At 43.8% G+C, this 14421-nt stretch overlaps 1 protein-coding gene across 1 annotated transcript in view; it reads right to left on the bottom strand.

Moving 5' to 3' along the window:
* Positions 1-13956, bottom strand: part of OPRK1 (opioid receptor kappa 1) — a 104047-nt gene extending 90091 nt beyond the window's left edge. Inside the window, exon 1 of the mRNA XM_040432115.1 lies at positions 13880-13956. Within this exon, the coding sequence (XP_040288049.1) occupies positions 13880-13941 (62 nt within the window). The 5' untranslated portion in view covers positions 13942-13956. The remainder of the gene's footprint in view (positions 1-13879) is intronic.
* Positions 13957-14421: the final 465 nt, after the last annotated feature.

Raw genomic sequence — 14421 nt, 5'->3', positions numbered from 1 at the left:
GTCCCAAGCGAGAACCGGAGGACTGGGAGGCAGAAGAAGAAGACTACTCTGGCTGCGAGCGGGAACCGGAACGCTCTCCAGAGTCTGCCCATCACGCCTTCCAGGAGCGGAGCTCCTTCATTGGGCCTAACGTCTTCTGGCAGCCAACCGTGTTGGAAAAATGGGTGAGCCCTTACCCTTCCCCCGAGCTGCCTCGTCGGGAGAAGACCATGCAAGAGATGGAAAATCTAAAGGGACTTCGAAATACCTTTGAGAACATCCGGAGGGGTCGGAGACCCGATGCATCACCAGAACCTGCAGAGGCCGAGTCCGTGCCATCGGTGATTGTACCTGCGCCGGCGGCGCCAGCAGATGACCGCGACTCTGACATGGAGAGCATCGGTGAGCAGATTGTCCGGCTGGAGGAGAAGTTGCGGCAGCTGCGCAAGATCGCGACCGCCAGGATCGAGACGCCGCCGAAGAAGGACGAGGTAAGGGTGCCTGTCACCACCCGTAGACTACCTTCTGCTGCCACCGCTCCGCCAGTGCCCCAAAGAAGACCCCCTGTTGCTGTGAATTGCTGCACAGAGCCCACCGGACCGCTTGAGGCGGCGGTATCCACTCCAATCCATGCCACCATTATCATGCCGGGACCGGTACGGTCCACCCAAGGGTTTACCCCTAGGCCCATGGGGCCAATACCTATTAGGGGCCCCTTTACTCTGCAGCTGCCCCCTAACACCGTTATGTGGGCCCATCCTCCTGTAGAGGACTACTACAGGCCATATTTGCCAGCAGGGTCAAGTGATTATGATATGCCTCTGTAAACCAGCCTGCTAGGCCTTTTGATTTATTTCATCAATGAATGAGGGTATTAACCCTTCCAGGACAGAAGTCCTATGTTCCTGGTCGTTTGTGGCGACTGCCAGTTCATCCACGGCTCAGTGTTAGGTGTTGACCACTGAAGTAATAAAGCCAACAAAGCCAAGTTTGTTTCCAGGACCTCCTGCCTGCTTTTGCTACCCCCACGCCAAGTTGTGCCTGTTCCTTAGTTGCACCTTTTACCCTTCACCCCCTTTTCAGGTTGATCAGGGGTATTACAGCACTTGTTTTATATTCTACAATTTTATTGTGCAACTTCATACTAAGGAACCGTGCCCGGAGACAGACTCAAAAGGACCTGAGCCTCTGAGATTTTTGCTCTTTTAAAAGGAAATGTGCCCAGAGATGGACTCCACCGCATGAGAGCCTCTGTGATTTATAGGAAAATAACCTGGGTACGGACTCATGTTTGTTCTTTGAGCCTCCAAGAACTTTTATACTGTTTTATCTATTTTGCTGTTCTATTATGGACTTATTCATTGTCATGGACTATCCTGGTTATAATGTTACGCTGTGCCAGGTCAGCGCCCCAGTTCCATTCACTATCCTGAGAGAAGAGAACGACGCCCCTTGTCATCACCCTTCACCTTTGCCAATTGGACCTGATATGAATGTAAATGCAGATGAATTACATGTATGTATGCCTGCATGTCTCTTTTTTCTGTTTCAGGTAGAGATTCCAGTTGGGCGAGCCCTGATGAAGTACGAGGTCGTACTCAGCTTAAAGCAGTGGGGTATGTAGTGTACGGGGACTGTAATGCCCGTCACTACAAAAGTGTCACTTGGTGTGCTGTCGTCCCTCCTTAATTATGGGGAAGTTGGTATATGTCATCTTTATAAATTGTCATGTAATGTAATGCTATGTATTTCCCTGTTACTGTGAAACTTGCATGTACAGGCCTGCTAGGGGTGTCATTCCAGCTTCTAGTCACTAGAGGGAGCTAGGGAGCCCTAGTTTATATAAGGCCCAGACAGGGAAGCAAAAGGGAGTCTAGTCGAAGTGTCTGTCTAAAGCTGCAGCCTGTAGTCTGAAGCTGGAGCTTAGACTATGTCAGAGACAAGTCCAGGCCTGAAGCCTGCGGACCAGGAGAGGGTATTGCAGTCCCTATAACCGGGTTCCGAATCCAAGTAGAAGGTTCCCCTCCTGAATATATATATATATATGCAGAAGCAGGAAGACCACTGTTCAGAAGCTTCTAGAGTCTGAGGAAAGAGGGAGAGAGACAGAGGCAAAATCCAGAAAAGCAAGAGGTACTCAAGATAACAGAGGAGGTACTTTATAAAGCTAAAACCAAGGATATACGCCAGAGTTAAGGTATTGGGCCTTGGAGAAGATTTGCTATGTTCCAGGATCAGTCAGAGATAGAGTGCAAGCTCCTGTACTGCAAGTCCTGTGTTTAACACTCTGTAGTCACCTTGCTCAATCTGTATTGCCTGCATCGACCGTATTGAAAAATCAACTGTATGCAAAGGAACCATGCTTCCGTTAATGTCTCTATATGAAAACTACTAAAGTTGGAGTTCTGTTTTAACATCACGGTGTTCGTCATTTATTCCTGCTATCAGCAAACGGCGTGCCACCGTTTAATTGGCACTGGCGTCACGAACATTTTCCTACCATCACCTGCCTATGCAGAGAGTCAGCCGTCTCAGGTTAGTGTCTATTGCACTACTACACCCAGAAACACTATTAAACACAACTTGAGTACGCTGCATGTAGTGAGTAGCAGGAAAAATATTACAAATCGGGTGGAATTTGAATAAAAACACCATACCGCCAAAGTTTTACAGGTTTTATTTTTACAGCATTCACTAGGCAGTAAAACTGACTTGTGCTCTTCAGTTTCCGGGTTAGTATGATAACAACTATATTACATTTGTATAGTTTTTCTTGCATTTTAATACTAAAAAAGAAAGAAAAACTTTTGAAAAAAAATATTTTTTTCTTTTCATCACCATATTCTGACCCCAATAACTTTTTTTTCTATAGTTATGTCTACGGACATGTGTGAGGGCTCATTTTTTGCAGGACAATCTGTAGTTTTTTCATAATTTTGGGGAGTGTATGGTATTTTGAACACTTTTTATAAAATGTTTTGCGGAGGTAAAGTGATGAAAAAAAATCTGCAAATTATCTAGTTTTTTTCCATTACGCCATTCAACGTATGGAAAAGTATTTTTATATTTTAATAGGATGGGTGTTTTCGCACGCAGCGATCCCCATGATATTATTTTTTTAATTTGTTTATTTAATTAGATTTTTGGGATTTGCAGTTTTATTTATTTTTTGATAGGTCACCAAGTGTAATCCAACTTGCAATCAGATTGATAATGAAATTTGCTCCATTATGCTATACATAAAGCTGTCACTATGATTCCGTAGAAGTAAGGTCAAGCAGAGGCACATAGCATTATAAATCATGAGAATGCTGTGCGCTCATGCAAGTCCAGAACGCAGGATCACGCTCACACAGAACCCCATCAGACCTTCATCAGACCTCTATTTCAGACCCCCATACTTGACCCCCATCAGACCTCAGATCAGACCTTAAAAATAAATATTCTCTTACCTCTCCTGCACCGCAGCTCTGCTCCAGGTCCAGCGTTCTCTTTGGAAGTTGTGCTCCCCTGTCTTCTCTGGCCCGCGCTGCCCAGTCACCTGACTGCGTGCAGCGTCGGGTCATAGTGCGTGCACTACGTCATGACGCTGTATGTGGTCAGGACAGTGCATGCGTGGCCCCAGGAAGGAAGACCAAGAAGGGTGAGTACAAGAAGCACTCACAGCACTTTACTTCCCTCTCCCAGCACCTAATGCATACTAGTAAGTGCTTCCATAATTGAAGCGCTCACTAGTATTCACTTTATAAAACACAAAGCCATTTCCCCCCCCCCACACACACACACTTTTAGGGGGAAAAAAGCATGTCTTATAAATCGAAAAATACGGTAATTAATGCTAGAAACACCAGATACTTATGCACTTGGCTGGTGACCACAGATGCCCTCCTGAGTTAAAATGTATTGCCATCCTCAGAACAGTGATACGGTTAAATACTGGGACGGGGCAGCAGTATTTTGTGCTGCACTGTGGTATTTGGTACTGCAGGGGCAGTATTTTGTGCTGCACTAAGGTATAGCTGGCCCCTGCCTACGTCTGTTGTTCCTGCCTACAGGTGCTGCCCCACCTTTTGTCACTCTGATCTACAACATGGGACAACTTTTAGTTTTTTTTTTTCCAGGGCCACTTTAAGTTCCTAGTCCGCCTCTACACTCCTGACCTCTGCACAGGTCACAGAGCATGCCTAGAAAACTCACCCATATAAGTCAATGAGTCCCTTTCTGTCAATTGTGTCTATGGGCCATGGTGGCTGCTGTAAAGCATATCTCTAAATGCTGTTATAAGGATTCTGTCACCTGGATTTTAGTGACAGAGCTTTTAACATCATCACATCAGTCTGCTCGTTTTGTATTAAAATATACTAGTATTACTGCCCTGTTTTTCTGCTTTGTCTAGAAAATCGCTTTTATTAATATGGTAATTACCTGTCCCTCCGGCCGTTGGAGCCCAGACGCGCCCCTTCTCCTGGAGCCCAGCACCGCCCCACTGCTAATTTATTCACTCCTAATTGCCAGCTGGCGCATGTGCAGTGCGTCCTGTGAGGCCGATTCCAGGCGCTGACATGTGTATCCACGGAATGCATTCGATGAGCCATAAGCTCGAGCATGCGCCGTGGATACACATGTCACAGTAGACATGAAATATATAAAATCCAAAGGTTATCATTTACAAGTTTCAAATGTAACAGTGCTCTTACTCAAAGTATTTATGCTGTGAGTAAGAATGTTATGCTCGAAATGCGTAAGCAGTAACGTTTGGATTTTATATCTTTCAGGATGGTTCTTTTTCATATGATTTTTTTTCTCATTAGCTTAGTTTTTTTAAATTTCAGAAAATCGCCAAGGGCAGCCTAGTGGCTCAGTGGTTAGCACTATTGCCATGCAGTGCTGAGGTCTTAGGTTTGCATTCAACAAAGGGCAATACCTGCAGGGAGATTGTATATTCTCTCCATGTTTGCATGGGTTTCCGCTTACATTCTAAAGACTTACTGATAGGGAACTTAGGTTATGAGCTCCTCCGGGGACAGCAAGGAATGATAATGTCTGTAAGGGTCCATTCACATGTCTGCAACTTGGGTCTGGATACATTTTTTTATTCATTTTCAATGCGGCCGGAACAGATGCGGACAGCACACTATGTGCTGTCTGCATCCGCACTTCCGGATCCGCACTTCCGGATCCGCACTTCCATTCCCGAAAAAAATAGAACATGTCCTATTCTTGTCCGCAACTGACAAGAAAAGGCATTTTCTATTATCGTGCCGGCGATGTGCGGTCCGCGAAATGCAGAACGCACATTGCCGGTGCAATTTGTGGACAGCAAAACACTTACCGAAGTCTGAATGGACCCTAAGGCGCAGCAGAATATGTCAGCACTAAGAGAATAAAATAATAATATACTGTATTTTTCACCCTATACGACGCACCTACCTATAAGACGCAAGTAGGCTTCAGAGGAGGAAAATAAAAAAACTATTTTGCATTAGACTTCAGATGAGATCACCAATCACACCCCCAATGTTAATCAGACCTCAGATCAGACCCCCAATGTAATTAAGACCCCCATTCAGACCTCAGATCAGACGCCCATTCCGAATGACCCTTAATTAGAGCTCAGATCAAAGCCCCAATATGAATAAGACCCTCAATCATACCTCAGATGGGACCCCTAATATGAAAAAGTCCCCCTTTCAGACCTCAGATCCGACCCCACTGTTAGTAAGACCCCCAATCAGACATCAGATCAGACCCTCAATGTTAATAAGACCCCAAAAGAGACCTCAGCTTAGACACCCCAATGTTAAAAAGATCCCCAGACATCAGATCAGACCCCCAATGTTTTTAAGACCCCCAATCAGACCTCAGATCAGACCCCCAATGTTCATAAGACCCCCTAATCAGACCCCAGATGGGACCCCTAGTGTGAAAAAGACCCCCCTTTCAGTCCTCAGTTCAGATTTCAGATCAGACCACCAATGTTAGTAAGACCGCCATTCAGACTTCAGATCAGACGCCCATTCTGAATGACCCCCAATCAGACCTTAGATCAGAGCCCCTAATGTGAAAAAGTCCCCTTTCAGACCTCAGATCAGACGCCCAATCTGAATGATCCCCATTCAGACCTCAGATCAGATCCTCTTGTTATTCAGAGCTCAGAGCAGACAAAATAAATCAACTTACCTCTCTTGCTCCGGATGCTGCCACCGCTCCTGAGATCCATTGCTTTTCCTGGTCTTCCTGTCATGTTGTGCTGTGACCCAACGTCACACAGCGTGAGGTCACAGAACGCGCCGACATCCTTACACTGTGCGCTGGTCACAACAAAGCATGAGGAGCCCTGCAGGAGAAGACCAGGAAGTGGTGAGTACAGAGCCAGAGCTGCATTTACCGCTCCCCAGTCCTGATGTGCTAATGAGTGCTTCGTTAGTATTTGCCCCATAAGATGCGCCCCCCCCCCTCCCAAAGAACCTCTTTAACCCCTTAAGGACATAGGACGTACCGGTACGCCCTATTTCTCGAGTCCTTAAGGACCAAGGACGTACCGGTACGTCCTGACTTAAAATCAGAATTCCGGCGCCGCGGGGGTTAATCGGAACGGGACGCCGGCTGAAATCATTCAGCCGGCATCCCGTAACAACGCAGGGGGGGTCATTTGACCCCCCCCCGTATCGGCGATCGCAGAAAACCGCAGGTCAATTCAGACCTGCAGTTTTCTGCGTTTCCGGTCCATTCGGGTGTCCTGTGACCCGATGAACCGGAAAAAGACTGCGATCGGTGGCGTAATAATACACCACCTATCGCAGTACGAGGATTTGGAGAGGTGGTGCCGGCCCTGGTGCTGAACGCCGCTGTCCAGGGTGCTGATTGGTGCAGGGGAGAGAGGCGCGAGATTCAAACTTCCTGCGCTCCTCTCTCCCCTCCTCTTCCTGTCCAGCACCCTGACCGTGCAGCATCGTCCAGCACCAGCTCCTGCGTCCCCCTAATCGGCATACATCACCCTCCTGCACCCATCGCCACCCAGGTAGGTTAGGGTCAGTGAGGGAGAGGCACCGTTAGGCAGGGAAAGAAGGGAAAAGTAAGTTAGAAAAAAAAAAAGAAAAAGTACTTTTATTCCAAACTTCCATCTATCCATCTAACCCTAACCCAGACCCCCCCCCCTTGCCACTTGCCAACACTTTCCAGGTGTGGTCCCCCATACTGGAAAGAAGGGACGAACCCAAAAAAAGTGCAGAGTGTGTCACAAGAGGGGGATACAGAAGGACACCACTACTCAATGTGACACGTGCCCCGATCATCCGGGCCTCTGCATTATCAATTGCTTCAGGGAGTATCACACTTCCATGGAGTACTAAATTTTTATAATCCCCAACAGTCCACTAGAGAACATAAAACACTATGGCTCTCAGACTTTGGAGACACGGAAACAATTTTTCTTTCCCCAAAAAATATTAGTTTTAGTGCAGGCATCCTCAAACTGTGGCCCTCCAGATGTTGTAAAACTATAACTCCCAGCATGCCCAGACAACCTACAGCCATCAGCAGGGCATGGTGGGAATTGTAGTTTTACAACATCTGGAGGGACGCAGTTTTAGGATGCCTGCTTAGTGTTTCCAAAGTCTGAGAGCCATACATATTGGGCATCGTGCGTAAAAGTCGTCGCTATAAAAATAACTTTTGACCAAACGCCTCGGATGAACGGTGTTAAAAATATTAAATAAAAACTGTGCCAAAACACCCATTTTTGGGCAAAATTTCAATTTGAATCCATTTTGCCGGTAATAAAGCAAGGGTTAACAGCCAAACAAAACTAAATATTTATTGCCCCGATTCTGTAGTTTGCAGAAACACCCCATATGTGGTCGTAAATGGCTATATAGCCGTACGGCAGGGCATAGAACGAAGGGAACTCCATAAGGTTTCTGGAAGGCAGATTTTGATGGACAGTTTTTTTTTTTACACCATGTCCCATTAGAAGCCCCCCTGATGTAGCCTAGACTAGAAACTCCAAAAAAGTGACCCCATCTAAGAAACTACACCCCTCAAGGTATTCAAAAGTTACTTTACAAACTATGTTAACCCTTTAGGTGTTCCACAAAACTAAATCGCGAATGTAGAAACAATTTTAGAATTTAATTATTTTGTTACATTGCCTCAAAAAAGAGTAAAATAGAGCAACCAAAAATCAAATTTACCCCAAAAATAGTCCCAAAACAACAACCACCTTATCCCGTAGTTTCCTAGATGGGGTCACTTTTATGGAGTTTCTACTCTAGGGGTGAATCAGGGGGCTTGAAAGGGTACATGGTGTAAATAAACCAGTCCAGCAAAATCTGCCTTCCAAAAACCATATGGTGTTCCCCTTCTTCTATGTCCTGCCGTTTAGCCAAATAGTAGTTTACGACCACATATGGGGTGTTTCTGAAAACTACAGAATCAGGGCAACCCCTTTTGAGTGTTGTTTGGCAGTTAACCCTTGTTTTACTCCTGGAAAAAACTGATTATATTGGAAAATTTTCCCAAAAATTGAAATTTCAAAATTGTTTCTCCATCTGCCATTAACTCTTATGGAACACTTAAAGGGTTAACAAAATTTTTAAACCCAGTTTTGAATACCTTGAGGGGTGTACTTTCTTAGATGGAGTCACTTTTTTGAAATTTCTATTCTAGGGGTGCAATAGGGGGCTTCAAATGGGACATGGTATAAACAAAACCAGTCCTGCCAAATCTGCCTTCCAAAACCCATATGGTGTTCCCCTCCTTCTATGTGCTACCGTTCGGCCAAACAGTAGTTTACGACCACATATGGGGTGTTTTTGCAAACTACAGAATCAGGGCAACCCATTTTGAGTGTTGTTTGGCAGTTAACCCTTGTTTTACTCCTGGAAAAAATTGATTATATTGGAAAATTTTCCAAAAAATAGAAATTTCTAAATTGTTTCTCCATCTGCAATTAACTCTTGTGGAACACCTAAAGGTTTAACAAAGTTTGTAAACCCAGTTTTGAATACCTTGAGGGGTGTACTTTCTTAGATGGAGTCACTTTTTTGAAATTTCTATTCTGGGGGTGCAACAGGGGGCTTCAAATTGGACATGGTATAAACAAAACCAGTCCAGCCAAATCTGCCTTCCAAAACCCATATGGTGTTCCCCTCCTTCTATGTGCTACCGTTCGGCCAAACAGTAGTTTAAGACCACATATGGGGTGTTTTTGCAAACTACAGAATCAGGGAAACCCATTTTGAGTGTTGTTTGGCAGTTAACCCTTGTTTTACTCCTGGAAAAAATTGATTATATTGGAAAATTTTCCAAAAAATAGAAATTTCAAAATTGTTTCTCCATCTGCCATTAACTCTTGTGGAACACCTAAAGGGTTAACAAAGTTTGTAAACCCAGTTTTGAATACCTTGAGGGGTGTACTTTCTTAGATGGAGTCACTTTTTTGAAATTTCTATTCTAGGGGTGCAACAGGGGGCTTCAAATGGGACATGGTATAAACAAAACCAGTCCTGCCAAATCTGCCTTCCAAAACCCATATGGTGTTCCCCTACTTCTATGTGCTACCGTTCGGCCAAACAGTAGTTTACGACCACATATGGGGTGTTTTTGCAAACTACAGAATCAGGGCAACCCATTTTGAGTGTTGTTTGGCAGTTAACCCTTGTTTTACTCCTGGAAAAAATTGATTATATTGGAAAATTTTCCAAAAAATAGAAATTTCAAAATTGTTTCTCCATTTGCCATTAACTCTTGTGGAAGATCTAAAGGGTTAATAAAGTTTGAAAAAACAGTTTTGAATACCTTGAGGGGTGTAGTTTCTAGAATGGTGTCATTTTTGGGAGGTTTCTATTATCTAAGCCTCACAATATGACTTCAAACCTGAACTGGTCCATAAAAAGTGGGATTTTGAAGATTTCTGAAAATTTCAAAATTTGCTTCTAAACTTCTAAGCCTTGTAACATCCCCAAAAAATAAAATATCATTCCCAAAATGCTACAAACATGAAGTAGACATATGGGGAATGTAAAGTCATCACAATTTTTGGGGGTATTACTATGTATTACAGAAGTAGAGAAACTGAAACTTTGAAATTTGCTAATTTTTCAACATTTTTGGTAAAAATTGTATTTTTTTATGCAAAAAAATTTACTTTTTTGACCCAATTTTAGCAGTGACATGAAGTAAAATATGTGACGAAAAAACAATCTCAGAACGGCCTGGGTAAGTCAAAGCGTTTTAAAGTTATGAGCACTTAAAGTGACACTGGTCAGATTTGCAAAAAATGGCCTGGTCCTTAAGGTGAAAATGAGCCCGGTCCTTAAGGGGTTAAGGGCAAAAAATACAGTAAGTCTCTATTCCTCAAGTCCCCACTTCTGATGCCATTAATAAACTTAAAAAAAATACATATACAGTACAGACCAAAAGTTTGGACACACCTTCTCATTCAAAGAGTTTTCTTTATTTTCATGACTATGAAGGCATCAAAACTATGAATTAACACATGTGGAATTATATACATAACAAACAAGTGTGAAACAACTGAAAATATGTCATATTCTAGGTTCTTCAAAGTAGCCACCTTTTGCTTTGATTACTGCTTTGCACACTCTTGGCATTCTCTTAATGAGCTTCAAGAGGTAGTCCCCTGAAATGGTTTTCCAACAGTCTTGAAGGAGTTCCCAGAGATGCCTAGCACTTGTTGGCCCTTTTGCCTTCACTCTGCGGTCCAGCTCACCCCAAACCATCTCGATTGGGTTCAGGTCCGGTGACTGTGGAGGCCAGGTCATCTGGCGCAGCACCCCATCACTCTCCTTCATGGTCAAATAGCCCTTACTTTCAAAGTTTTCCCAATTTTTCGGCTGACTGACTGACCTTCATTTCTTAAAGTAATGATGGCCACTCGTTTTTCTTTACTTAGCTGCTTTTTTCTTGCCATAATACAAATTCTAACAGTCTATTCAGTAGGACTATCAGCTGTGTATCCACCTGACTTCTCCTCAACGCAACTGATGGTCCCAACCTCATTTATAAGGCAAGAAATCCCACTTATTAAACCTGACAGGGCACACCTGTGAGGTGAAAACCATTTCAGGGGACTACCTCTTGAAGCTCATCAAGAGAATGCCAAGAGTGTGCAAAGCAGTAATCAAAGCAAAAGGTGGCTACATTGAAGAACCTAGAATATGACATATTTTCAGTTGTTTCACACTTGTTTGTTATGTATATAATTCCACATGTGTTAATTCATAGTTTTGATGCCTTCATAGTCATGAAAATAAAGAAAACTCTTTGAATGAGAAGGTGTGTCCAAACTTTTGGTCTGTACTGTATATATATATATATATATATATATATATATATATCAAATTGATGTACTTATAATGACCTTATTGCAAACTTTGGTTTACTCTACTCAAAGGAAACCTGTCACCATGAAAATGTACTGTAATTTACCAGCAGCATGTTATAGAGCAGGAGGAGCTGAGAATATTAATATTCATTTAAATTCATGCTCTTTCTGGGCCTTTAAACCAAGGAGGCTGTCCTGTCAGCTATTGACAGCTATCTTTGTATTCCCAGTCATAGAGGGAAGGCTGTCAATCACCGATGGGACCACCTCTTTGACTTTGAAGTCCTGAATGAGCAGGAAATTAATTGAATAAAATAAAACACCATGTTCAGACACCGTGACAGGTTCCCTTTAATTACAGTTGCACAAACCTTCTAGTATAAATAAGAATACTTATCAAGATCTAGTATCACATCTGAAGCACTCTTACAAATGTACAGAAATACGGCTGCTTTCTCCTAGTAACAGGAGTACGTGAGTTGTTCCCAGTATTGCAACTCGGCTATACTAAAGTAAATTAAAGTGAACTGCCACAAAGCCTGGGGTGTGGCACTATTTTTGGGAAAAAAATTTTTTTTTCTACTACCACATAACCCCTTTAACTGAAAAGTTCATATACACTGCTCAAAAAAATAAAGGGAACACTTAAACAACACAATGTAACTCCAAGTCAATCACACTTCTGTGAAATCAAACTGTCCACTTAGGAAGCAACACTGAGTGACAATCAATTTCACATGCTGTTGTGCAAATGGGATAGACAACAGGTGGAAATTATAGGCAATTAGCAAGACACCCCCAATAAAGGAGTGGTTCTGCAGGTGGTGACCACAGACCACTTCTCAGTTCCTATGCTTCCTGGCTGATGTTTTGGTCACTTTTGAATGCTGGCGGTGCTTTCACTCTAGTGGTAGCATGAGACGGAGTCTACAACCCACACAAGTGGCTCAGGTAGTGCAGCTTATCCAGGATGGCACATCAATGCGAGCTGTGGCAAGAAGGTTTGCTGTGTCTGTCAGCGTAGTGTCCAGAGCATGGAGGCGCTACCAGGAGACAGGCCAGTACATCAGGAGACGTGGAGGAGGCCATAGGAGGGCAACAACCCAGAAGCAGGACTGCTACCTCCGCCTTTGTGCAAGGAGGAACAGGAGGAGCACTGCCAGAGCCCTGCAAAATGACCTCCAGCAGGCCACAAATGTGCATGTGTCTGCTCAAACGGTCAGAAACAGACTCCATGAGGGTGATATGAGGGTCCGACGTCCACAGGTGGGGGTTGTGCTTACAGCCCAACACCGTGCAGGACGTTTGGCATTTGCCAGAAAACACCAAGATTGGCAAATTCGCCACTGGCGCCCTGTGCTCTTCACAGATGAAAGCAGGTTCACACTGAGCACATGTGACAGACGTGACAGAGTCTGGAGATGCCGTGGAGAACGTTCTGCTGCCTGCAACATCCTCCAGCATGACCGGTTTGGCATTGGGTCAGTAATGGTGTGGGGTGGCATTTCTTTGGAGGGTCGCACAGCCCTCCATGTGCTCGCCAGAGGTAGCCTGACTGCCATTAGGTACCGAGATGAGATCCTCAGACCCCTTGTGAGACCATATGCTGGTGCGGTTGGCCCTGGGTTCCTCCTAATGCAAGACAATGCTAGACCTCATGTGGCTGGAGTGTGTCAGCAGTTCCTGCAAGACGAAGGCATTGAAAAACTGGCCTGGTAAGGCCTCTTGCACACGACTGTATGCGCTCTGAGACATACGGTCCGTGAGCGGGCATATGTCCCGGAGCGACATTGATCATGCGCACGGGAGAACACAGCATCATAGATTACAATGATGCTGTGTATGTCAGGCCACCCGCGGGGCTATTGTCCCAAACTCATATGACCTTATGAGTGCGGGACAATAGTCCTGCAGGTGGCCTGACGTGCACAGCATCATTGTAATCTATGATGCTGTGTGCCCCCGTGCGCATGATCAATGCCGCTCTAGGACATATGACCCGCTCACAGACCGTATGTCTCGGAGGGTATACGGTCAGGTGCAAGAGGCCTAAGGAAGGGGGATAAACACTCCAGTAATGAAGTAGTTAAAATAAATAAAATAATAATTATAATAATAATAAAAATGCACTATAGTAAAACATCCACTGCGTGATGGACAGCATCATTATCATCAGCACTGGTCTGTTAAAAATTAAAGAAGAATCCTTAGTCTCATTAAGGTCATACTTGTCAATGGAAATGTGCTAGTGCAGTGCAATCATTTTGTGACATACTGATTTTTTGACCAACCCAAACCTCCAGCTTACTACATAGTTGTCACCTCTTAGGGTTGATTGATCTTAAATGCAGTAGTTTGAAACAAAGGGTCCTCATTAATAATAGCTGAAGTCCAACTAAATTATTAATACTGTAACTCCTCTGGGATTCAATGTTCATTTTATGTCAATAAATCTATTTTATGTGTCTTTCTAACTTCTTTTTTGTTTACTGCAACTTCAAGGTCCTTATATGTTTTAATCAATACAGAATGTCCATAATTTCACACACTCACCAGTCTAAATAATGCTCTTTCAGCTTTGCGAAGTACGAAGGATATTTGGTAATCTTGAACATTTTCTAGACTAGAATCTGCTTTAGGTGCATGCATTTGCATTATGCAATTATGTTGCTTCAATAAATTAGCCTGGTAATCTGCATCCATGTCTCGTATGACCTCAGGTCCCATAGCAGTTCTTTCTGTTTTTGCAAATTAAAGACAAAAACAAACACATTAAAGGGCTTCTGTCACCCCACTAAACCTTTTTTTTTTTTTTTTTTGCTTACTTATAATCCCCACACTGCGATTTATGCCTACATAATCAAATTAATCATTTTGGTCTTGTAGATTTTGTTTAAAACATGCTTTTAAAATATGCAAATTACCTTGCTACCAGCAAGTAGGGCGGCTACTTGCTGGTAGCAGCCACATCCTCCGATCCTAAAGACACCCCCTCCGCATGTTGATTGACAGGGCCAGGGAACGTAATCATTCTCTGCTGGCCCTGCCTGTTAGCATTCAAAATCTGGCGCCTGTGCCGCGGCCGTACCTGTCTT

This window comes from Bufo bufo, chromosome 5, assembly GCF_905171765.1.
Source record: "Bufo bufo chromosome 5, aBufBuf1.1, whole genome shotgun sequence".
Taxonomy (NCBI): Eukaryota; Metazoa; Chordata; class Amphibia; order Anura; family Bufonidae; genus Bufo; species Bufo bufo.
This window is presented reverse-complemented; position numbering and strand designations above follow the sequence as displayed.